The 24,670-nt window shown below is 45.1% G+C and overlaps 2 protein-coding genes across 3 annotated transcripts in view; one reads left to right on the top strand and one right to left on the bottom strand.

Moving 5' to 3' along the window:
• Positions 1-6,106, top strand: part of NEB (nebulin) — a 100,992-nt gene extending 94,886 nt beyond the window's left edge. The window contains exons 135-143 of the mRNA XM_032694029.1: positions 311-403; positions 678-770; positions 1,043-1,135; positions 1,509-1,616; positions 1,858-2,041; positions 2,666-2,758; positions 3,416-3,568; positions 3,785-3,894; positions 5,354-6,106. Coding sequence (XP_032549920.1) covers positions 311-403; positions 678-770; positions 1,043-1,135; positions 1,509-1,616; positions 1,858-2,041; positions 2,666-2,758; positions 3,416-3,568; positions 3,785-3,894; positions 5,354-5,527 — 1,101 coding nt within the window. The 3' untranslated portion in view covers positions 5,528-6,106. The remainder of the gene's footprint in view (positions 1-310; positions 404-677; positions 771-1,042; positions 1,136-1,508; positions 1,617-1,857; positions 2,042-2,665; positions 2,759-3,415; positions 3,569-3,784; positions 3,895-5,353) is intronic.
• The window catches only part of RIF1 (replication timing regulatory factor 1), a 31,581-nt gene continuing 12,861 nt past the window's right edge, over positions 5,951-24,670 (bottom strand). The window contains exons 16-36 of one of the 2 annotated variants that reach the window (XM_032693043.1): positions 23,690-23,763; positions 23,388-23,568; positions 22,212-22,319; positions 21,818-21,967; positions 20,071-20,170; positions 18,599-18,863; positions 17,356-17,398; positions 16,852-17,054; positions 16,605-16,704; positions 16,142-16,285; positions 15,575-15,717; positions 14,772-14,861; positions 14,628-14,682; positions 11,703-14,003; positions 10,947-11,510; positions 10,397-10,534; positions 10,051-10,128; positions 9,839-9,954; positions 8,887-9,040; positions 8,463-8,571; positions 5,951-7,663 (exon numbers count right to left, since the gene is read on the bottom strand). In XM_032693043.1, coding sequence (XP_032548934.1) covers positions 7,443-7,663; positions 8,463-8,571; positions 8,887-9,040; positions 9,839-9,954; positions 10,051-10,128; positions 10,397-10,534; positions 10,947-11,510; positions 11,703-14,003; positions 14,628-14,682; positions 14,772-14,861; positions 15,575-15,717; positions 16,142-16,285; positions 16,605-16,704; positions 16,852-17,054; positions 17,356-17,398; positions 18,599-18,863; positions 20,071-20,170; positions 21,818-21,967; positions 22,212-22,319; positions 23,388-23,568; positions 23,690-23,763 — 5,337 coding nt within the window. In that variant the 3' untranslated portion in view covers positions 5,951-7,442. The remainder of the gene's footprint in view (positions 7,664-8,462; positions 8,572-8,886; positions 9,041-9,838; positions 9,955-10,050; positions 10,129-10,396; positions 10,535-10,946; positions 11,511-11,702; positions 14,004-14,627; positions 14,683-14,771; positions 14,862-15,574; positions 15,718-16,141; positions 16,286-16,604; positions 16,705-16,851; positions 17,055-17,355; positions 17,399-18,598; positions 18,864-20,070; positions 20,171-21,817; positions 21,968-22,211; positions 22,320-23,387; positions 23,569-23,689; positions 23,764-24,670) is intronic. The other variant, XM_032693044.1, reaches the window with a different exon arrangement.

Below are 24,670 nucleotides of genomic sequence, written 5' to 3'. Positions count from 1 at the left end.
CCTCCCAAAAAAGGTCAGGAATGACTTAAAATATACATAAAAAAACAGGTAACTGTTAAAGAAATGTTTTCTGTAGAGCCAGAGGTGTCTTCCCTGAGCCTCTGGCCCTTCAGCATCCCTGCCCCTGGATAGAGCCCGGCTCTGTTAACCCCAAAGCCCAGCTTTTCTCTCCAGTCTGCCTCTCTCACCCCTCCTGGCAGCACTAAATGTTTGACATTTTGGCAGTTTGATAACAAAGTAACCCTTTGTGTTCAAACGCTTTCCATCTGGGGATTTTTAAGCCCCTGGGTACATGTTGTGTATCCCACAGGTGTTGTACAAAGAGAACGTGGGGCAGGCGACCCCCACCCCTGTCACCCCCGAGATGGAGAGAGTCAAACGCAATCAAGAACAGATTAGCTCGGTACTTCCCCCAGGAAAACACTCCCCAAAGATCCCACTTAAAAGTGCTTAACACGAGAGGATGTGATAGAGAACTTCTTAATAACCTGGTTTTAACTCTCTAATTTTTCCCCTTTAGCAAGTCACCTCTTGCAATGACTTTTTTGTTGTGTAACTTGTTAATCCTCTTTTTCCTGACTTTTTTTCCCCTTTCCTAACGGCTGGTGTTGCCTCTAAACCCAGTAACAGCCCAGTTTTTGGTTTTCTCCCAGTGATAATTCCTCTGTGCTCTGTAGGTTGCCTACAGGGAAGGTTTAGGGAAGGCCACCCCCAGCCCGGTCACTCCGGAGATGGAGCGAGTCAAGCGCAACCAGGAACAGATCAGCTCGGTACTGAGGGAACAGCCAAGCCTTTGTATCCAAAATAACCACCCTGAGCCAAAACCACTCTAATTCCGCCCCATTTTCCCAGTTTTCCTCATTTTTGTCTATTTTCCCTCGGATTTTTTTTTTCCCACCTTTTGCCAATAACTTTTCAGCCGCTTTGTTTCCCGAGATCTTTTCCATCCTGCAGCGCTGGGTTTGCTTCAATAACCCCATTCCCAGAGAGCTGGGATTCTGCCTGGAATTCTGAGCTGTGCCCACGTGTTTGTGCTCTGCAGGTTTTGTACAAGGAGCACATGGCAAAGGGAACTCCGACCCCTCTGACTCCGGAGATGGAAAGAGCCAAACGGAACCAGGAGAACATCAGCTCGGTGAGTCCTGCTCAGCCAAGGGGAAAATACACTAAAATCACATTTTATCCCTGAAATCCTCACTCAGAGTTGAGGCTTGGAGGGATGAAGTAACCACATAGAATTCTTTAATATATTCCTTGTGATTAACTGGAGTTTGGGGGATTTTTAAACAGTTAAATTTCAAGTAACATGTTGCTTTCAAGTCTCTTCTGGTTTTGCTGCTCTTACACTTCAGGAGACAGAAAATGATGGTTCTTCAGTAACAGATTTCTGATGTTCTCTCTAAAAAAAAAAAAACCATATAAAAATCTGGACCTGGCCTCCTTCAGGCCTTTCTTTGCTAACCTGAGGTAAATCCTGACATGGTTCTGTCCTTGTTCTCCCCTGGCAGGTTCTTTACTCCGACAGTTTCCGGAAGCAGGTCCAAGGAAAAGCCGCCTACGTCCTGGACACGCCGGAGATGAGGAGAGTGAGGGAGACCCAGAAACACATCTCCACAGTAAGAGCAGCTCCAGAGGGGCCTTACCTTGGGAAGGGAGTTAAACCTAAACATAAGCCTGGTTGGCAGCTCAAGGACAGGTTTGCTGACCCAGATCTTTCACACTAAAGCATTCAAGGGATTACGCTCTCTCGTGGCCCCTTGGATTGGGAAAGCCAAAGTTTGGGACAGTCCCTGAACTTCAGCTGAGGGAAGCAGGGGTCACAGCTGCAGAGCACAGCCCTTCCATTTGAACCTGCAGGTGAAGTACCACGAGGACTTTGAGAAGAGCAAAGGGAGCTTCACCCCCGTGGTCACCGACCCCATCACGGAGAGGGTGAAGAAGAACATGCAGGACTTCAGTGACATCAATTACAGGGGCATCCAGAGGAGGGTGGTGGAGATGGAGCGCAAACGTGTGGACCAGGACCAGGAGAACCTCACAGGTAAGGCTCTGCAAAGACCCCAGTACCTCCCAGAAAAGCAGGACCTAATTTCATAAGGACTTTACTTCATTTCCACAACACAAGCAGAGCTGGGATGAGTGGTTTAATTTAAGCTCAGCCACACCAATTCTAATTCATCATTACTTGGGGATGATGTTTTTATGGAAGTCCTTTCTTGACAGTCTTTTCTTTGACAATCTCTTTTGAAAAAATATTCTCTTGCAGCAGCTGTAACTCACCTGTGCTCTGCCTGTCCCCAACTTTAGAATGTAACACTAGAATATTATATTATAACACTAGATTATATCTCTATGCATATTAAAGGCCCTGATGTAGATGAAATGTAAAAAAAGCCTAATCTATGCTATAAAATTGAGAAATACAAATTGATGAAATAAATATGCTTTTCATAAAATTCCAAACTGGTCTGAGATAAAAGGGACCTTAAAGCCCATCCTGTTCCACCCCCTTCCATGGGCAGGGACACCTCCCACTATCCCAGGTTGTTCCAAGCCCCCTCCAGCCTGGCCTTGGACACTTCCAGGGAGGCCACAGCTGCTGTTCCTGCTGTCCAGGCTGGGGCTGTGCTGCTCCAGCTCTCCAGCATTCCCGTTTCTCCCACAGGTCTCCGTGTCTGGCGCACCAACCCCGGATCTGTCTTCGACTACGACCCAGCCGAGGACAACATCCAGTCCAGGAGCCTGCACATGATCTCAGGTGTGTCCTGGGGGGCTCTTCTACTGGGGCAAAATAGGGTTTGTACTCCTGCAAACGTGGGGTCTTGGGGGCCAAACAGAGCTGAGAGGTCAAGGGTGACACAGGGACACAGGACAAACTGTCTGTGGCTGCTCCTCCCCAGCGTATTTTCAAACAAGACATTATTAATTTTTCTGTCATAAAATGACCCAACACAGGCAGGAGGAGGATTGTTTATATGACCCACATGTTTATATGACCCACGTGATTCCTTCTGCAATAACTAAAAATACTGTCCTGAGTTACATTTATTTTGTTTAAGTACTTTTCTGCTTATTGAGAGGAAAAATACCTGAAGGGTAGAAACCAGTCTCAGGGAGGGCTCAGAGCTGTGCCAGAGAAGGAAGGGAAAGGTGGGATAATTAGAATAAAAACTTTGGAAGACTAAGAGGAAGGAGACTGGAGAAAGGATAAAACTACTGTGACTATTGAGGAGCAGAACTTGAGCGTGGTGTCCACGGAACACTTAAAAAATCACTGGGAAACACCACCGAGGAACCATAAAATGCACTGGGATTATTTACACGGAGTTTTTTCCCCATAAACTTTGGGAAACAGCAGGGCTGGGGCTGTGAGCCCCCACGGGGGTGGTGACCATGCCCCTGCTGTCCCCCCCAGTCCAGGCCCAGCGGCGCAGCCGGGAGCATTCCCGCTCCGCCAGCGCCCTGAGCATCAGCGGCGCCGGAGACGAGAAATCCGAGCCCTCGGAGGGCACCGACCAGCGCCTGTCCTACTACAGCAACGGGGGCTTCTTCACCACCACCACCACAGGTACGGGGGCACCGGGCAGGGCAAACTGCCCACGCCAGCTGGGGCACCCATTCCTGCAGCCAGGACAAACCACAGCTCCAAAAGGGCGAGTTGTGGACAGAACCAACGTGTCAATCTGTTCTAGTAATTTGAGCCACCCAAGTGCCCTGTCCCTGATCTTCAACCACAACAGCTCCATCACCTACAGTAACACCACAAACTCTGTCTCCCTTTCAGTGGGCTACAAACAGGTGAAAACCATCGAGCTGCCACAACAACGCTCGTCCTCGGTGGCCACCCAGCAAACCACGGTGTCCTCGGTCCCCTCCCACCCCTCCACTGCTGGGGTGAGTAACTCTGAGCCTGGGATTAGGACACAACCAGGAGTTGATTTGGCTGCCTCCCCACAGTGCACAGCCCTGCAGGGGTCATGGCCCATGGTCTGTAGTGCTTCAGATTATGTTAAGGCAGGATTAAGTCAGGAACGTTCCTCTCCCCTGGGCTGAAGCTCAGCACTAAACCCAGTGAAGGTGTAACTCACTGAAGTGGGACAGACCCTCACCTGGACTTCAAAACTTTGAATTAGCACCTTAAAATTTGAATTAGCTCTTCTTCCTATTCCTGAGATTGAGTCTGGAGTAGATCCATGACAGTGGGTATGGCTTTGCCTCCCAAAACCTGCCTGGAGACAACACCTTAAGGCTACACCTGGAGCTACCCCGGGCTGGTCCTGCTCAAACCCAGCCTGCAAACATTTTGTTCAGGCTCAGTGTCACCAGCACACACAGGTATGGTGGCACTCAGGTAACCAAGGTGCTCAGGACCCAGGGCAGGAGCTGGGAAGGAACAGGATGGGTTATTTCCCACCTCAACACAGCATTATTTGCTTCATCTCCTGAAGCACCTGGTACCAGCCAGAAGGAAATAAAAATCACTGTATAGTGTGTCTAAGACAGACTAAACCCAAGTTAACAGTAGTAAGAACTAAGATAAGAGCAGTAAAACTAAGTTAACAGCAGGAGTTACAGCATGAACCCTGAGGAATTCAGAGTTCATTCAGGGGGAACTCACAGAAGAAGCTGAACCAGGAGATTTAAAACAGGAGCAGATTCTGCCCTCAGTAGTGAGTCAGACTTGCCCTTCCCTGCTCTGACACTGATTCCCAGCCCAGCTGTGACTGTCAGTTTACCCAGTCCTTCTTTCTGCCTGATTCCCAGCCCTGCTGTCAGGATTTACCCAGTCCCTCTGGGTGCCCCATTCTCTGCTCCCAGTCCCTCTGGATGCCTCATTCCCAGCCCAGCTCTGCTGTCAGGGTGTCCCCAGCCCCTGTGGGTGCCCATTCCCTGCTGTCAGGGTGTCCCCAGTCCCTGTGGGTGCCCCATTCCCTGCTGTCAGGGTGTCCCCAGTCACTCTGGGTGCCCCATTCCCAGCTCTGTCAGGGTGTCCCCAGTCCCTGTGGGTGCCCCATTCCCAGCTCTGTCAGGGTGTCCCCAGTCCCTGTGGGTGCCCCATTCCCTGCTGTCAGGGTGTCCCCAGTCACTCTGGGTGCCCCATTCCCAGCTCTGTCAGGGTGTCCCCATTCCCTGTGGGTGCCCATTCCCTGCTGTCAGGGTGTCCCCAGCCCCCGTGGGTGCCCATTCCCTGCTGTCAGGGTGTCCCCAGCCCCCGTGGGTGCCCATTCCCTGCTGTCAGGGTGTCCCCAGCCCCTGTGGGTGCCCATTCCCTGCTGTCAGGGTGTCCCCAGCCCCTGTGGGTGCCCATTCCCTGCTGTCAGGGCTCACCCCGTGCCCCTGTCCCGCCCCACAGAAGACGTACCGGGCCATGTACGATTACACGGCGGCCGATGCCGACGAGGTTTCCTTCAAGGACGGCGACACCATCGTGAACGTCCAGGCCATCGACGAGGGTTGGATGTATGGGACAGTCCAGAGGACCGGCAAGACCGGGATGCTCCCGGCAAACTACGTGGAGGCCGTGTAAGCAACCCCTGCCCCTGCCCAGAGGGGCAGAAAAGGGGGGTGACACCTCCCAGAGCGCCTCGTTGGCCGTGGCGACGGCGCCTCGTGAGTGAAAGTAACTGCAGAGCAAAATATCCTTGAAACGTTATTTCAGAACATCTTTGAAAAGTCACCTGTAAAAGACTACTTTGCCTTTCTTCCAATGCCAAAAAAAAAAACAACAACCAAACACCTTTTTTTAAACGTTGCCTGGAATTTCCAACATTTCATCACACACCATAATATGACACTACCACTACAGTTCAGTATCTTCAAAATTTGATACCAGTATTAAGACTAAGACTCCCAAGCATTACTTTATTCATTCTATAAAAACTATAGAATTTTTTTTGGGCTATGTGTTTAAATCTGTTCACTTCCTTTCACAAATAAGGAGCATCTAAGCTTAGTATTTCAAACCAATTTATTTGGGGAGAGGAAAAAGAAACCCTCTCCTGCTTGCTGAGGTCTCATGAATGTGTTCTTCGTGCAACTGTTCTGGGGTCAAAAGCTGTTATTTCTTGTAAATTAGTGACTGAATAAAGCTGATGTTTCTGCAGTAGGATGGATGTGTTCCCTTGTGCTGAAAGCAGGAACTGATCTCACAGATCACTGGATGTAAGAGCTGAACACACTTAAGGAGGCAGATTTAGAACCAACGTAACATTTCCAGGGAAGGACAAAATCCTACAGCCAACTTCCCATTACAGCTCCAGGCCACCTCTTTGTCCTGTTCCTTTTGTCCATGAGACACACAAACAGAATACTCAGAATCCTGCTGATGATCCCACCACATCCTTGAGGACCTGCTCCCACCTTCCAGCAGCACTGGAGACCTTCCAAGGTCCCTCCCAGCCTTGGGAATCCAAAGCAATGCCGAGGGGGAGCTGAACAGGCAAAACCCCACAACCACCAAACCACGGGCACATGAACAAGTTTGGGAACTATTTTCTCTTTTATTTGCCCATGTGTAAGTCCTAAAAACCACCTGCAGCAGTTCCTTCCAATAAACACCCACTCTGATAGCTACAGTACAATATATACAGATCAGAATTCCAGAGGAAAGCCCGGGAACTCTCGCTGAAGGTCTCCGAGAAGCAGCAATGCATTCCATGCAATTAAAACCCCCATCATAAATTAGTAACCAAACATCTGCTGTCAGTCTGTACACAATATACAAGAAGCTTCTTGCCAAATCCATTCATTTCCCCAAGGAAAAAGTCTTCTCCCACCAGGAGAACTGCTGCCACCCACGGACACGGGGCAAAGCCCGGGAGGCTTCACAGAGTCTGTGCACGCCCCTCCTGTCCCTTCTTAGGGTGAGTCGTACAAAAATACGTGGAAAAATAGATCCAGTACAAATCCCAGGTTCCTGCTTAAGGAATTAAGCCCAGCTCACCTCACAGGTGCTGTTCTGGCAGAGTCTGAGCAGCTCAAAGGAACCCCCCGGGGCAGCAGAGGAGCAGAGCTGGGAGATGCAGCTCTGGCCCCACAGGAAGAGTTTGCAGCACTAAGAACACTTCGGGTCTGAAAAAATAATTTAACTACTCTGTTGGTTTGGTTTCACAGTGTCTTTGCTATTGCACAACTCTTGTCAAGTTCTCTTTCACTACCTGAAAGAAATATGCATAGCAACACAAGACAAATACCTCTGCCAGGGAGGAAGCAGTCCCACAAATTTGGGGGGGGGGGGGAACCCAACAACAACAAAAAGAATAAGGAAAAAAAAAAAAAAAACAAACAACAATCCCATGACAATAAATTGATGTAGGAGTTAAAAAATATCTTCTGGTCAAAATGCACAGTTTAAGCAGTAATTCACCAGTAAGAAAAACAAGGTGTGGGGGAGAAAAAAACCTGTTGTAACAAAATCCCCCTTACTGAGCCCCGGGAAGCAGCTACTGGGAGCTGTCGTGGGGTGGTGATTTCCAGCGGGACTGCAGGTTTTTCAGGATGCAGGTGGACATGTCAGCAAGTTTTTCCTGCATCTCGAAGAGCTGGCTCCCAGAATAGCTGTGGAGATCCTCGGAGCTGAGCTGGGCAGAGAGGGCCTGGATCTGGCTCAGGAGATCTGCCGGGGGCTGGTCGCTCGTGTTGGGCACGGTTGGCTCAGCCAGGTCTGAAAGGAAGGGAAAGAGGGAAGTGGAGGGAGATCTGAGCAGAATTCCAGCTGGTTTTCTACAAAATAACATCTTCAAGCAGCCCACAAAGTGTTTGTTCCACACAAGGAGTGCTCCTGACAAAGTGAGCCCTCAGAACTCCACCCCAGCCTTCCTTCTGGTGAGTTTTGCTGTGTTTGACCATGGCTGTACAACAGATCCAAGGGCAGAAATGAAAGGATTTGATCCCATCAGACAATGCCAGTGTCCCAAATCCCACACTTAACTCCCACATTTAAACTGGAGAGCTGAAGAGGAGTCACCCCTGAGCTTTTTGTTCTGCTTCCAGTCTCTTGTTGGGAGAACAAACACGGATTCTGAGCCACCAGGTCAAACTCCAGGAAGACACAGGAGAATCCAAATAAAAATCTACACCTGCAAATCCCAGCTGGGTGTCCAGGGAATCATCCCACTCCTGTCCCCCCTCCTCAGGATGAGGCACCACTTCATTATCTCTGCTCACCATGTTTGTTCTGTGCACCCCCAGCAGGGACCAAACATGGAACAGCTCAGGAGTCATTTGAGCCCTGCCTAATTTGTTCTTTGCTTCTTTAGGAAAAAAATCAGCATTTTCCTCTCAAAAATATGTAATTTTTAAAAAGCCACTGCTCCAGGACTTCGTAAAGCAGCATTAAATGTGGTAATACTGGCTTACTAACACACCCAAAATAAAAAATAAAAGCATCAAGTGCTCTCATCTGGAGAGAACAGAGACAGCAGAACTCTCCATATCTGAAGCAAAAAGCCACCAAGAGGTACCTGTTCCAAGCTTTTCTTCATCTGCACAGAGTGGTTTATCCTCCACATCATTTACAGGCTTTTCAGCATCTTCAAGCAGCACCATTTCCTCCGACACTCGAGACTTTACCTGAGCATCGTGTGGGACAGAACGAGACAAACGTTTTTAGAACAACAAAAATAAAATTAGATTACATGGTGAGAAATACAATAATGAATACATAAATAATGAATACATGTCACAGTAAATACAATCACCATTCCTGTTAATAATAATAGTGTAACCAAGTCATCTGTACCTTGAATTCCCACATAATGAGACAGGCAGGGATTAGGTTTCAAAGTGCTGTTTTTAATTAGGGGGAAAATACATCATTCCTCATGATGGCCATTATCAGTTCACTAGGGCAATACTGGTTCCCTGGGTGTTAAAATTCAGCTTTACCTGTTGCTCATGATATCCCTTGAGAGCTCTTTTGACATTGGAGACTTTGGGAGAGCGGATGGGAAGGGTTTTGATTTCCAGGGCTGTCAGAGAGCTCAGGTCCCCCACGGTCTTGATGTTCTTGGCTCGGATGAGCTGCCCCAAACCTCTGGCACTGCAGCAGGGGAGGGAAATGGGTTATTACCAGAGAATCATGGAATATCCAGAATGGGAAGAGACCTGCTGATGCCAATTTCATGCCCCAAAAGGTGCGACAGAACTGCTCAGAGACAACCTTTAGTCTTTAAGCAGCGAGGTAACGCTGGGGAACTTCCAGCTCACGCTGGACAAAGAGCTCCGAAGCACTCAGTGAAAAGCCACACTATTTATACAATTTTTGTGAGAGATTACATCATCATTTCATGCATATTCATATTATTGCAACATCTAGGTATAATATTCATAGCAGGCAGAGTTAGGGCAGAGTCAGGGGCTGGGTCATCATTTTGGGGAGAATCTCAGTAACTTCCTGTTACTTCAGTCTCAGGGGTCGTCGTTTCACTCCTCTCCCTCAGGTAAACTTTTGAACTTTCCTTAATTCTGCTGACTCCAACAAGTATTTGGCAGGGGTTTTTGATATTTGGCAAGAGTTTCTGGACCCTGGCCCCTTCTCTTTCCCCTTATCTCTCTCTGTGTTCCTTCCATATGTCTATTTATGTGTATGTCAGCATTTTTAGTGCTCTTTGTTTTCCTGTGCTGGTGCCCAGTCCCCGGGTACAAGCTTTTCAGTGTTTGAAAAAGTACTTGAAGAATTCCAAACTAGTCAAGTCTCTCCCCCAACAAACCAACCTCCTTCCTTTTGAAAAAATGTTGGCTGAAGACATCTGTAAGTTGTCACAAAAGGTGGGTTTGCAGGTTCTGTAAGAATTCAGTTTCTGTTGAAACGTCCCCTTTAAAGGAACAACCCACTTACCAGATGTTTGATGTGATCTGAGGTAAAATGACATCCACAGGAGCTTTGCAGCCAGCCAAAGCTGGGTACACGTGTTCCATAGGGCATGGCAGAGACTCCTTGGCCATTTCTGTAATCTAGATTAACACAGGAAAGGTGTTACATTAACTGTCACACGACTGAATACAGGAAAAAAAAAATAGAAGAGAAACATGAACCAAAGCACTTCTTACTAAACACTTCTTTGAGCTCTTAAATTTAAGGGTACGAGATCCTGGGGACAGAAATCCTTTGGTTGGAGTGGTAATGTGCTGGATAGAAAAAGAGGAAAAAAATATCTCTCAGAATTGTAGGAACTGTTAATAGAAGGAATTCAGTTAATAGTAGGAATTCAGTTGTCAGACTCTACCCCCTGAGATCTGAGAGTAAAAGAACAAGTCAGACTAAAGCAGTTACAGCTACTTCTCACACTGATTGACCCTCTGCTCTTACAACTGTGCTAAGTGACTACAAACATGCACTAAAGCCACACTCCCTACAATAAACAACATGAACACAGAATATATATGAAGAATTCACCTTAGTCTGAATACTGGACAAGATTTTCAGGCTTTTGGAAGAGGGTGAGGAGTGGGATCTGACCACGGGACTCCTCCTGTCGATGTCGTCCGCCAGCCCCGCCTGGTGAATGGGATCTGCAAAGGACACCCGACGGATCTGTGGGGAGGAAAGGAGGTTTTACAGTGTGGATTCAAACCACCAGGGCCTGGGGAACAACTTTCAGTTTGAAAGGAGGTCATTAAAGTTCTTGACTGACACAGGAAACGTTTCACCCAAGGACACACCGGGGAATTCCTCTCTGCCAGTGGTAAATGGGGATGCTGACCTTGAGTTTTGCAGTGCTCCAGATCAGGCTCTGGTGCTCTGTTTCAAAAATAAAACCCCTCACCTAAGCCCTCACAATGAAAGTCTGCCAGTGCTGGCACATTCCAGAAAGAAACCTCAGCTTCAGCATAAGATTATTCACAATGAAACCCAGCATTCCAACATATTTGGAGCTCACTACACTACAGGCACTGTCCCTCATCCCAGCTATGAAGGAAATGTCACATAATTCCCAGGGCAATACCTTATGAGCAGGTGACAGGGACTCATCATCTTGGTGACTTCTCTTTGCACCTCTCTTCAAAATGCTGGTGGAAGGGGAAGCTGAGGGAGACCACGTGCAGCGGGTCTGGATGCTGGTGGGGCTCTCATTCACCGGCACCAAAGCATCACCTTCTGCCTTCAGAGGTGACTCCACACTGGGATTTTCCAAGGCTGCGTTTTCAGACATTGTTATTTCAGTTTCCATTAATTCCTCCTTCATCTCTTTCTCTGGAATAACACAAGTTTCTCCTGGAGTAATCTCAGCTTCTGCTTTATCATCCTGATTGCTTTCCAGATTGTTGATCTCCTTTTCCTCAGGTTTGCTATCAACAGGCAGTTCCTCAGGCATCTCCTCCAGTTGTCCATTCTGACTTATTTCTTCCTTTTCTGGAGCTGCTGCTTCCTCCTTCCCTGGGGCTGCTGGTTCCTCCTTCTCTAGAGCTGCTGGTTCCTTCTTCCCTGGGGCTGCTGGTTCCTCCTTCTCCAGAGCTGCTGGTTCCTCCTTCTCTGAAGCCATTGTTATTTCCTCTTCTGGAGCTGCTGGCTCCTCCCTTTCTGGAGTTGCTGGTCCCCCCTTCTCTGGAGCTGCTGGTTCCTCCCTTTCTGGAGCTGCTGGTTCCTCCCTTCCTGGAGCTGCTGGTTCCTCCCTTCCTGGAGCTGCTGGTTCCTCCCTTCCTGGAGCTGCTGGTTCCTCCCTTCCTGGAGCTGCTGGTTCCTCCCTTCCTGGAGCTGCTGGTCCCCCCTTCTCTGGAGCTGCTGGTTCCTCCTTCTCTGGAGCCATCATTAAATCTTTTTCTGGAGTAGCTGTCCCATCCTCTTCTGGAGCTGTAGTTCTTCCCTTTTCTGGAGCTGCTGGTCCTTCCCCTTGGCCCTCCATGGCCAGGCAGCTCTCACCAGGCTCTCCTGGAACACCCCCTGGCAGAACCTGCTCCGTTGGCTCCTTCTGATGAGCAGGTTCCTTTATTTCCTCTATGGAGTCAGTAGTTTCACTCGCTGAACACTCTGGATTCTCTGGCTCCACCTCCATCCCAACACTGCCTCCCTGCAGGGTACCCACACGTGTTCCCTGGCTTTCCAAGTCGCCCGTCCTGGGTTCCTTTGCGGGATGCACCGGAGTGCTCATGGCACAAGGTGCCAGGGAGAAGCTTTCCTCAAAACCTGAGTGCCCACACAGCTTTGAGTCACCTCCAGGGGTCTGAACCGGGCTGATCTGGAGCTCGTCTGGCTCAGGAGTTTTCCTCTTTCTGGATTCAGTGAACGATGTTATTTGTTGCTTTGGCTTTTTAAAACAGCAATCACAGCTCTTGGTCTTTTTCACCCTCCTGCTCCTTTTGCTGTGACACTCAGGGGTTTGCAGAGGGGAACGCTCAGCCCCTGAAGCATCTGCTGCTGCTGCACAGCCCCCGGGGCTTGTCTGCCTCTCCTCCTGCTGGTTCTGCTGTGCTGCTTTCCCGTCCTGCTCACACACAGAGGGGCTGGGCAGTGACTCCATCACTGTGTCGCTCTGGTTTTGCTCATCACTGGTGTTCAGAGCAGCAGGTGGATTCCCAGAGCTGGCAGATCCCACAACTTCACCAGCAGTGGGAGGAATTCCCTGGTTTTCAAGGCCACGTGGTTCAGCTGTGCTGATTTCAGCTTCCCCTTTATTTGCTTCCAGTGGACTCTGAGTTTCATTTTCCTGGGAAGACACCTCATGGCTATGGCTTCCTGGCTGCCCATCTTTCAATTTACCTTCCTGAGAATCACTTCTGTTTTTCACTTTCGTGTATTTTCTCTTCCTTGTGCTTTCCTCCTTGGCAGAGCCCTCAGCCTCTGAGTTCTCTATGCTAGAGAGCAACCCTTGGGCAGCTCTCCTGGTGTGGTACCGTGGGCGCTCCACCACCTTCAGGCTGCTGTCCTGACCTTCCCCCTCAGCCTTCAGGGGCTCTTCTGCCCTCCTGCCACGCCTGCTCCCTTCCTCATCAAGGCCCCTGGAAGCAGGAGAGTCCTTGGAGCTCCAGTCCTCTGCAGTTCTCTCGGCTTGGCTGCTCTCTTTTGTACTCATCTTTTCTGCTGTTTTCCCAGAAATCCCCTTCTGCTTTTGGGATCCATCATCCTTAGGCTGTGACACCTTCTTCTGCCCAGATTTGTCATCCTCTTTCCGCCTGTCCCTCCTTTGGATCCCCTCCTCCTTGTCCTGGCTCCCTGAGGAGCTCTCCGCAGTCTCCGACCGGCGCCTCAAGGAACGTCGGAGCACCTTCTGCTGAGGGGACACCTGTGACACCTGGGTGTCCTCCCCCACGGCCTGGTCGAGTGAGGTGGTGGTGTCTGGGGGGGTGTTTTCCTTGGAATCCATGTCCAAGGCCCGGGCCTTCTCTATCTCCGCAATGGTGTCCTCGACTTTCCTGATGTCTGCCTCTGTGGAGTGAAGAGCCTGCGACTGGGACAGGAGGATTTGCTCCACGTCCTCTACTGTGGAGCACAGCTCAGGAGTACTGTCCATGCTGTCAGAGGCAAGAGACTCCTGTTCTGACCTGTTCATCAGCTTGGACTTGTTTCCCTGGAGCTCCATCTTGCTCTGCCGGCGCGTGAGCCTCCGGATCGCCGCAAGGACAGGCTCCGGATCCGGAGGCTTTTTGTTTTCTTCTCCAGATTTCTCTGCTTTAGCACTGGTCTTGCTTACACTCGTATTTTCCTGCTTGCCTGCCAGGGCAGCCCCTCTGGGCAGCTCTGAGGAGGTGTTCAGTGGTGATGGGCTGAAGGGCCTGTTCTCTGCCCCGCTGAACTTCTCCAGGGTGATGAAGGATTGCCGGCGGCTCACGGGCTGGGGGGTCCCAGAAATTACATCACTGGAAGCTGAGCTGTTGCTGGCATTGGAAGTGTTTTCGTTCCCTGCCGAGGTCTCCTTGGAAGCTGCTTCCACAGAGCTTGTCTCTAATCGCTTTCCAGCTGATGGCTCCTCTGGAACCATCTCGGCTGTGTGGTTCTGTGACTCCCCCTCGCTGGTGGGAGCTGAGCTCTCCCCTGAGGGACACCCTTCACTCCTTGCATTTTCTTCCTGTCCCAAAAACATCAACAGCAACAATATGAACAGCAAAGTACTGCAGTTGTGCTATGAATATAATATTTAAGTAGGGTTCTGGTGCAATAAAGAACACCACACCCACAAGGTTTTTCTAACAACCCTTCCTTCAAATTATTTATCATCTGTCCACTGGTAGTTATAAAAGACACTTATTTTAAACCATTAACCCCCAAAAATAGATTTTTTATTTAAGTTTTGCTAGAGGTATTAACAAACTTACAGCTAAAGCAGTAAGTTTCTGCTAAAAGCCTGCTGTTTAGCCAATTTCTCTCCAAAAGGAATTTAGGATTTACAACCTTTACCCCAATGAAATATTACTGACAGCACAAGCACATGACTGACCATAAATATAAATCCCTGTAACACCTGGAGCCGTGTAACAAAGTTCAAATATAGCCACACTAGAACTACTGATACAAATCCTCCCATTTTGAAATCAAAATGCCCAATAAAATGATATAAAGCAGAACACAGCAAAACCACTGCAATGGTGTTAAGTTCCCACCTGGTGATGAGAAGGGAACACAAACCACAAAAGGTCTCATGTTATGGTTGTAACCCTGATATTTTAATCACCAGTAGACAATGAGGAATTACCTGAGGTTTGCTTTCAGTATCTTCTTTGGCATTTTCTATTAGAGGTGATACTTCCCTAAAACAGAAGTTACTTAAATTAGAGTTGCTGCAAAAAAAAAAAAAAGAGGGACACCTTTAATGTGCTTAGTGGTCACCTTTACTTACAAAGAATCCTCCTGGTTTTGGGTATCCTGAGAAAATAAGGTGGTGTCTTGTGATGCATCCAAATTGTTGTACATGGCAGGAATGTCAACCCTGAAACAAAACCAGCAATGGGAAATCAGACCCTTCTTTGGAATTTATTATCTCCTTATTTCAAGGCCACTATTTTCAGCTGCATTAAATAATTTTTTATTTCAAACAAGCTTTTGGGGAATAAAAGCTGGGATTGGGATCCCACTCTGCAAAGAATTCCCCAGCACTTGCTGACTGCACAACTCAGCCCTGCCCCTTTGGGTGACACAAGTTCTGCTTACACTGATATTTGCTGCCCAAGCACAGAAAACACTCCAGTATTAATTTCTCTCATTAAAAAGAGAGGTAATTCTAAAGATTCCTCTGCAATTAAGGTGAGTCCTGGGAATATCCTAATTTGCTGACACAAGACTTCTCTCTAAATTCAGAGGTCCTTCCCTCAGATTGGGTAAAACAATCTGTTTGCTTCCATGATTCAAGAAAAATGACATCTTCTATTTCACTGCACGAAGTAAAAATGTAAACTCCAAATTATCCAACTCCAAACAGGCTACAGAGTGTATTTAATCAAAACAGGCAATGCAGCTCTGAGAGTAATTTAGTTGCTTTAAAACAGCAAAGTAAGGAACTCTTTCAGGGTTAAACTTTATAACTTGTATGGAAGGTCAAGATTCAAATCCATGTAGTAGTGTGAGATACAGGAATTGAAGTTAATTAAATGTGAGATACTCAATGCAATGACATTTCACGTTAAAACAGAATAAATGACAGACCTCTTTGACCTCAGCACTTCTTTCTGATGTTCTGTCAACACTCTTGCTTTTGTTTCTGGAGGAATAAACACAAAATCAACTGATTTCTCCTCTTCCAGAAGTATCTCATTTGGACTCTTCGAAGATGCAAATTCTAGTTTTAACTGCAGAAAGGGAAAAAACCCCAAATGCTGGGTTAGAAACAGGAACTGAAAAGAAGGAGTTCCTTAGGAACACAACAGCCCTCCCTCCCTGTGATAGATCTGTGTACACAGCACAGTCCCACCAAACTCCAGACCCCAATCTGTCAAACCTACAACCACAGTGAGGTGACTTTTGTGGGGCTGCCACTCCTCCCACCCACCACACCCTCCTCAGATCTCAAAAATCTATGAACTTAGCAGAGAATTCTAGCAAGAAAATTAAATTATAGTGCGCTGGACAGCTTAAGTTTGAAGGAAAAAATATTCCAGGGTCACAAAACTCATTGTTTTATTATTTTTCCCTGAGGATTTGAGGCAGCAGAGTGGATGTTCTGGTGCAGAATGGGATGTGTGATTCTCTCACCCCTCTCTGGGAACACTTTACCTTTGCAGGTGTTACTTGCACGTTACTGGACTTGTCTCTTCCATTGTTTTTCTGGTCACTCATCTGTGCCAATATAGAATCTCGTTTCTGACCCAGCTTCACTTCCATTCCACTGATCTTTGCATCCAGTTGGGAATTTTCCATCTATTCCAATAAAAACACACTGCATGAAGAAGCTCCAAGCTCACAAACCCACCCTGAGATGTATTAATTTCTACAGTTAAAAACTGTCCCATGCTCCCATTTCCCTCTAAATTACACAGAGAGCAACTTAAATTAATTGTTCAAAGAAGCTTTAAAAGGCATAAAATGTTTAGAACCAGCTCAGCCTTTTGACAGTGCTCACCCAGCATAGTTTATCATTCCAAATAGGAAGCCAGAGCAGGTCAATCATAGTAAAAACCACAACTGACCTCCTGAAGGATTCCCAGGAAGCCCCCACAGGGCTCAACAAGGTATTTACCGTGTCAGAGAAGGGCCCACTGCATTCCTCACCCATCTCAATGCTTTCAAAGCCAGGCAGCAGGAGAGGAACTTTCTTTTTGGCTTGGCTTAACACAGATCTGCTCAACAAAAAAAAAGCATTTTAAACTTCTGGAGGGGGAGAAGGGGCACAGCAAGAGCAGCAGATCCCCCAGAAACCAGGATGGTACCATTTGTACAACCCACAATCTCTTCCTTTAATGATATAAACATGAAAAATATCTTACTTTAACTCCTCAGGGTATGTGAGTGAGGCAGTCTTGGCAAAGGTGGAATTCCAGAACTGGGCACACTGGTTCCTGAGCTGTTTGCTCCTGTGCTGGAACCCTGCACAGAGCAGTGGGGAGAGCTGCTCCAGCATCTCGCTGTCGTAGGAGCCCGTGCAGTGGGACTGCAGACACTGCAGAATCTCTGCCAGCAGCTTCTCAAGCTGAGGGAGAGAAGAAACAAGAGAGTTTTCACTTAAACTTTGAAATAATATGTGCAATATTTGAATTAAACCCCTATTGCAAACATTACTATCCCATATAACTCTACGGCCTGAATAAATAACTTTAAACATCACACCACACGAAAAGTCTAATAGCTTAGAGCTCCTCCCCTCAGCAACAAACATCATCATTTAAATATTAAATCTCCACCTTTATTACATTTTTAATTTATTCTTTTTAATACAGGATGGATGGCAAAGCTCTGGTGTCCCACATTTCCCCCAACCCCAGCAAATTTACCTTGTTGTTAAGATTACTGTAGACTTTAGGTATCTCAGGGAGCCTGCCAAAACAAACAGAAAAATTATATTTTGCTGACTCATTTACCCCAAGCATAAAAATGTAACATATAATACCTTCAAGCTCTGCACAGTAGTTTTAGTGTCTAGTATAGTGTATATATAGTTTGGCATAGGATATAAAACTTGATGGAATCATGTTGGGAAATGAACCTCCTGTTGGGTGATTAAATGTAGTTTAATTAAATTAAATGTCAAGGTGATTTCTAATGTAGTTTGAAATCAGATTCTCCTTTAACCCCCACTCAGATGCTGAATTTCAGAGGAATGAATGGAAAAGTCAGTAGTAATTAGTACAAACTTAAAGCTTTTCTTATGAAGTACTTCCAACTGCCTTCTCTGTGCTTCTCTTCACCCTCTCCCCAAACACATTTCCCAGGCCCCAGAAATACCTGCATTAAAAAGCTGAAACACCCCCTGAACTATGCAATTCCATGTAAGTAAACCCCTAGAATTAGCCAGAAAAATAAGAGGAAACTGCCATTTAGTAGCTTATTTTAGAACCCTGCATCCTCCAAGCTGAAGAGGTTCCCAAACTTGTCTTTGCTTGCACATGTCTTCCTTCAAAAATATATCCAACTTCTCTTTTTTCCAGAATAAATATAAGACAGACAATGCTCAAAGACTGATGAGATGGGAGATGGAGAGAGGTGGAGTCCAACTCATCCTTAACACAGGAACAAGTGGATTCTTGCCCCTGGGATGGGGATTTCTGATGAGTCTTAGGTGAATTTTAGGCAGCCCTGCTCCAAGTTCCAGTAAAATCTATGACAATTAAATTAGAATAAAGCAGCAAAGCTACATAAAGAAAAAAAACCACAAAGGAAGTTTTTCCCAGTACTTCCTTCTGCTGGAAAACTTCCAGGATCTGAGTGTACAGCCCATTGTGATTTAATTCCTGTAAAATTCTATGCAGTTTCTGCCCACTAGAAAACAAATTATAATTAATAAATAACAAATTATAATTAATAAATATCTTCCCTGCAGTGAAAATAAACAGGAGGTGGAAAGCAAACACTTCATTCTTGCAGAGATGCCAACACTTCAAGTCTAAAGAGGCATTCAGTTTTTAAATACCAAGCTTTTTGGAGAATCCCTGAGCTCCACTCTGACCTGCTCCAAGAGCACACAACATTTCCCCAGTAAAATGAACCCATGGTTGGGACCATTCCTAAAATACTCACTTGGTTTTTTCATAAAACACTGCCAGGGGCTTGGAAAAAATGGCAAACATGGTGCCCATCACTGAGGGCAGCGAAATGTGGCTGATGATGCTGTGAAGAGCAGCAAGGACTGAGGGACCAACAGAGATCAGTGTTCCTGAACAGGTTTCTTGGGAGCTGAACACGTGGAAGGAGTCCAGTAACATCACCAGGAGCTTAAAGAGAGAGGCAAGTTTGCCCAGGGGCTCCTTTTTCTTCTTAGACCAATCTGAAGGTGTCTGTGGAGCTAAAATTAGAAATAAAAAGTTAATAATTTTCCTTAACTAACGTGCCCTACAGCAAAACACATCTGAGCATTCAGTCTGTGTGAGAAGCAGAACTTTGATGCCCAAACTGTATCCACAAACAGTTTAAAACCAGACCTAACAGAGTAAATACATTTTTAATTTTATCATATCTCCTATTCCTCTTATTTATGATTGGCTTTTGAGACTTTATTGTCTATGTGAAAACAGGCAGTCACTACTCTACAGTGGATACACATAAATGTTGGAAGAGGTGAGGAGGGCAAATACAAATTTATATTAGTTTATTTATTTATAATATAATCATACACACACACACATATATATATTTATAATTTCTTTCTAAGTGAAGTTTACATCATGTTTTATCTCATCAACAGTTCCAATCAAAGCATCCCATTCCCTCAGCAGTCCAACACAGCATCTCACTACTTTAACAAATTCCTGTGGGGCAGAGAAATTAGAAATGTTTCAATTTTATAGTGAATTGTGCTATTTTGTGGATTATTCCTTCAGTTTTTCAGAGAATTTCACAGAGTATTTCACAGAATCTTCTGAGTTAGAAGGGACCCACAAAGATCACCAAGTCCAACTCTTTAAGTTCAGTAGTTTTAAGTGGGAGTAGGAAATAAAACAAAGAGTATTTTACACACAGTGTGTGACCCTTTGTCTTCTTAAACCTACTCCCAACTATTTCATACAAAGCAGGTTCAGGAGCAGAAGCAAAGTGTTGTTAACAATTTACCCCTGGTTTTCAGCAGGAATTGTAACATTAGACTCTGGGTTATGGCCCAGCATTGCTGCCTCAGATCAGAGCTGAGCAAAGCAAAAATGAAATTACAGCCAAAATACCATTTTAGAACCCAGCAGTAACAGTGGAAAAAAAAAAAGTGAAGGGGCCTCAATATATATTTATATAATACATTTATACCAATCTCAGCTGTATTTTGCCAGGCTGTGCAGGAACTGCTCAACAAATAGCAAAGGTCAGAGACTCAAACAGGCTGATTGGATGATAATTTTAATTCCTTTTATGATTTTTGCCAATCCCTTCAGAGGTCAGACAGCACATGCAGCACATTCATACCACTGATATCCTACAGTTGTCACTTCTGCACCCACAACAACACTGATTTTTACCCAACTCTAAGCCACACAGAACCCCCCAATATTCAAGCATTTCCTTACATCTGGTTTTTGGCTGGTATTTGGTACCATATGGAGCAAAGTTGATGCAGTCAACCATGACTGAGACAACATGGGTGAGACCTTCCATCATGGAAAACATCTGAGGAGCAACAGAAACCATCAGGAACAGGAATCACAGCAGAGCCCACGAGAGAAACAGTGACAGGAAAACACACTTTGGTCATTCAGGACAGAAATGCAACAGCTTTTAATTTAAAGGTGGTGCAACTGCTCTGCACTATCAGACTCAGATAAAATTACATTTTAAATACATTCACACATGATGATGAGTCTTTCCATTCTATACAAATAAGACATAAGTCTTTGCTGTCTAAACAGCAAGGTAGCCCTAAGAAGGTGTCAAATTTAAGATGGATCAAAAGAATTAAGGTTCAAGGGTTTTTTTCCTCCCAATCCATCAAAAACATCTTCTACATAAAGCCAAACCTGTTTTACAAGGAACACTGATATTCTAGACTAATATAAAGTTTCAATATAATTTGCACACTAAACTTTTGAATTGGTTAAGTTTGGCTTGTTTATTAATTATTGATTTTTGGCATTGATGTTTATCATCAGGATATGGCAGCATCCAAGGTAAGTTAAATGATGCAAACCTCTAAATCTCAGGTTTGCAAATTCCAGTGTTTTTCTTGTTTCTTTCACAGTGTTTTTTTAGAAGAGTGAACTTTAGGCACAAAGGGGTTTATCTTCCAAAGCTGATGTTCACACCCAGACACTCCACCTCCCCTCATGGTGGAGGTTTCTTCTTCCAAAAGCTTTCTCTTTTATAAAGCTTTACAATTAAAGTCTTCAAATTTTACTTGTCAAGGTTGATGCCACCAGGAATTAACCAGCAGCAAGTTCAATCTTCCCTCCTTCCTGTTTAAAATGCCTGGTTTTTGTGGTACTTGCCAATTGAAGTTACTTGATATACATTTATTTCAACTGGATAAATCCCATTTACCACCATGATGACACTCACTAAACTGTTATCACTTCATTAGTCAGTGGACAAATTTAAAGATAGCTTAACTGCTATTTTGAGATTTAACAATAAATAATTTTATAAATTAATAAACAAATTAAAAAGTTAATAAATTTATTTCAACTGGATAAATCCCATTTACCACCACGCTGACACTCACTAAACCATTATCACTTAATTAGTTAGGAGACAAATTTAAAGATGGCTTAACTGTTATTTTAAGATTTAATAATAAATAAATAAATAAACAAATAAATAAATAAATAAATAAATAAATTTCAACTGGATAAATCTCATTTACCACCACGCTGACACTCACTAAACCGTTATCACTTAATTAGTTAGGAGACAAATTTAAAGACTGCTTAACTGCTATTTTAAGCTTTAATAATAAATAAATAAATAAATAAATTAACAAATAAATTAATAAATAAATTTATTTCAACTGGATAAATCCCATTTCCTACCATGATGACACTCACTAATCCGTTATCACTTAATTAGTCAGGAGACAAATTTAAAGACTGCTTAACTGCTATTTTAAGATTTAATAATAAATAAATTAATAAATACTAATATTTATAGTTATTTTTACTCCCTTCAATCCATTTCTTTATCACCTCCAACTCTTTTCTTACAGCTTTAAGTCTCACCCAAACCAAAGCACAGACCAGGAGTTTACACCGGGTTCTCACATCTCATTTCAAATATACCTGCTGGAGTATTTTAGAGAGTGCAGTATCACAGGTTTATACTCACTACTGGAGTTTCACCTTCTAGCCCAGCTATAATTTTGGCACACAGCTCCTCACAGCACACGTTCTCCTCGGCTGTTGCCACCAGGGCAGCGCAGCGGGCGAAGGCTCGGTACAGCTCCGACCACGAGCGTAGCAGGGACTTCATGGTTGGCTTGGACACAGAGGAAAAGCTCATCAACATCGAGGTCTGTGCACAGGGGTAACAGTTTTCTTCTTCTCTCAAACCTATGTGGTTCTTGAGGGTTTTCAAGTTTAAATGTTGGAGTTTTAAACCCCACCCTGAGCAGCGGTGTGATGTCGACACGTATTGGTGGCAAATTCCCCCCCTCAAGATTACCAGGCAGTTTTTACAAACCCCACGTTGGTTTTAATTAATATTATGTATTCATTGGTACCTGGGGAAAGCCCTGGGTGGGGAAGATGTGTGACACTGGCAGCAGCAATGCACTGTACACAGCACTGAAGTTGTGCTCCAGGGCATCCCCCTGATTCACTTCATTGGTCTGCAATGAGAAAGACGTTTTCTGATTATTGGAGCTGCAAAACTGAGGTGACAAATAAGGTTGTTCCTGGTTCACTGACTCGTACATGAGATCTGTGCAAGCTCAACTGCCAGTGGCAGTTTGAAATTAGCTGTTCTGCTCTTGGAAGAGTTCAGGCTGCTACTAGAAAAGGGATCAAAAGCACTGTTTGTAATTCCAAGAATAAAAACAATCTATGAGAAAATGTCTCGGGTGTTTTTCACTTAGTTCAGTTGTAGTTCAGTGATGACAACAACCTACTTAGAGTCATGGTTTGGGTGGGAAGGGACATTAAAGCCCATCCAGTCCCACCCCTTGCCATGGGCCGGGACACCTCCCACTAGCCCAGGTTGCTCCAAGCTCCATCCAACCTGGCCTTGGACACTTCCAGGGATCCAGGGGCAGCCACAGCTTCTCTGGGCAACCTGGGCCAGGGCCTCCCCACCCTCCCAGCCAGGAATTTCTCCTTAATCTCTAATTTATCCCTGCCCTCTGGGGATAGGATGTCCCTCAGGGGACATTCCCTTTGTCCTGTCACCACATTCCCTTGTAAATAGTCAGCACCTAAAATTCTGTTCACAAATTCTAAGATTTTTAGGTCCAATGACTACATGAGGATTAATTAATTCAACAACATTACAGACAATGCATTTCTAGTAAGAACCTGAAAAACCCCTTAAATGTGACAATTTATATGGCTTCCATCAGGGCTTTCACTCAACAAGTCTGACATCAGTAAGAAATTCTGGTCTAATTACATCCTGAACATCCCAACTTGGGATTTATTACATTTTTAAACGAACAAGCCTCAGCTCCTGGAGGGCAGGATTCCATGCTTTGGGGCAGCAAGACTATGCCAAGGAATCAAGGCTTGGAGCACATCCATGAGTGTGTTCATAAACTTAAGAAAAGGAGGAAAGCATTCCCAACCATCCTGAACATTGCACTCAAGAATGATCATCATTGTAAAGCCCACTCTGGATCAAGATAAATGACCAGCACACGGTTTTCCTGTGGGGTTTTGGGGAAGAGAACCCAAAGCCACTGTACCTGATTAATCCATTCTGTCAGAGGATTAACAACAATGCTCCACATTCTCCAAAGGTGCTCCTTGTTTTCCACCTGCTTCGAGCTCTGGTTGATGACACAGATCACAGACTCACTGAAAGCCAGGGGAGATGTGGGCCCAGACAGGACATAACCCACAAGTGTTTCCAGAATCACAAAGAATCTGGGGAAGGAAAAGGTTCAACAAGTCTTTTTTTCAGATATTTTTTCAGGAAAAAAAAAAAACAAACCCTTCTGTGAAGGCTTCTAAGGGAAGTCTGATATAACCAGGCACCAGCACATACCTCTCATCTGTCACACAGCATTCCAAGAGGTTGTTATGGAAAGGCAGCTGGATTAAGAACAAAGCTGGTGTTCCCTTGGAAGAGAAATTTAAGAGGTCAAAACAACACATCCACTGAACAAATGAAATGGCTGCCCCACATCTCTACCTATATATTATATTTAAGGCAGAAATTTACAATTATTAAAAGTTGTCCAAAATTGTCAATTCTAACAATTCAAAATAAAAATGAAAGCTGGAAACCTGAGCTGCTGCCAGATCCTGGGATTTACTTAGTTCAAGGTTGCAGCAAGAGATCTTTGGGACAACTTCTGTTAAAATCTGACACAAGCATCTCAAGTTGGATCATGTCAGAGAATTAACAAAATGCATTTCACTTCAACCACCCTAATAAAGTTCTGACTCTTGTACCCAAGTCAGAAAACCTAAATTTAGCACTTGTGGTATAGAACTGGGAGGAATTTGGGGAGTTGAGTTCTTAAGTCAGTTCTAGCAGACAAAGCTTTATCCTACTCAGTTGAGTTCAGCATTTGCTTACCCTTGTTATACTTAGGACTGCTCTCAGATATTTGTCTGCTCTTCAAAGCTTCCAAATCAATTCCATGCCTGGCTAATAAGGTAAATGTGGGGCTAAAAACCTCTATTGCCACTGCTGCAAAATAAAAAGTTGCCTTCTCTCTACTGCTGGATGTAGAAAACCTGATGGTCACCCAGTTTTAAAAGTCTTTAAATACCTTTAAACTATTCAGTCTCCTTGCAAAGTACCTAAAATCTGTATTTTAAACCATGACCTGAACCTGAAAAATCCCTTTTCCATCATTACTTCCAGCACCTTATCTATAGACTGTTAAATTACTCCTCAGAAGTGAGGGCTGGAAACATAGTCTGCAACCTGGAACTTTGAATAATATAATTTCCTGAAAGATCTGGATCTCATGAAGTACAGCTATGACTTCCTAATACCTTTCAGCATAAATAAAGC

This window comes from Chiroxiphia lanceolata, chromosome 7, assembly GCF_009829145.1.
Source record: "Chiroxiphia lanceolata isolate bChiLan1 chromosome 7, bChiLan1.pri, whole genome shotgun sequence".
NCBI lineage: Eukaryota > Metazoa > Chordata > Aves > Passeriformes > Pipridae > Chiroxiphia > Chiroxiphia lanceolata.
This window is presented reverse-complemented; position numbering and strand designations above follow the sequence as displayed.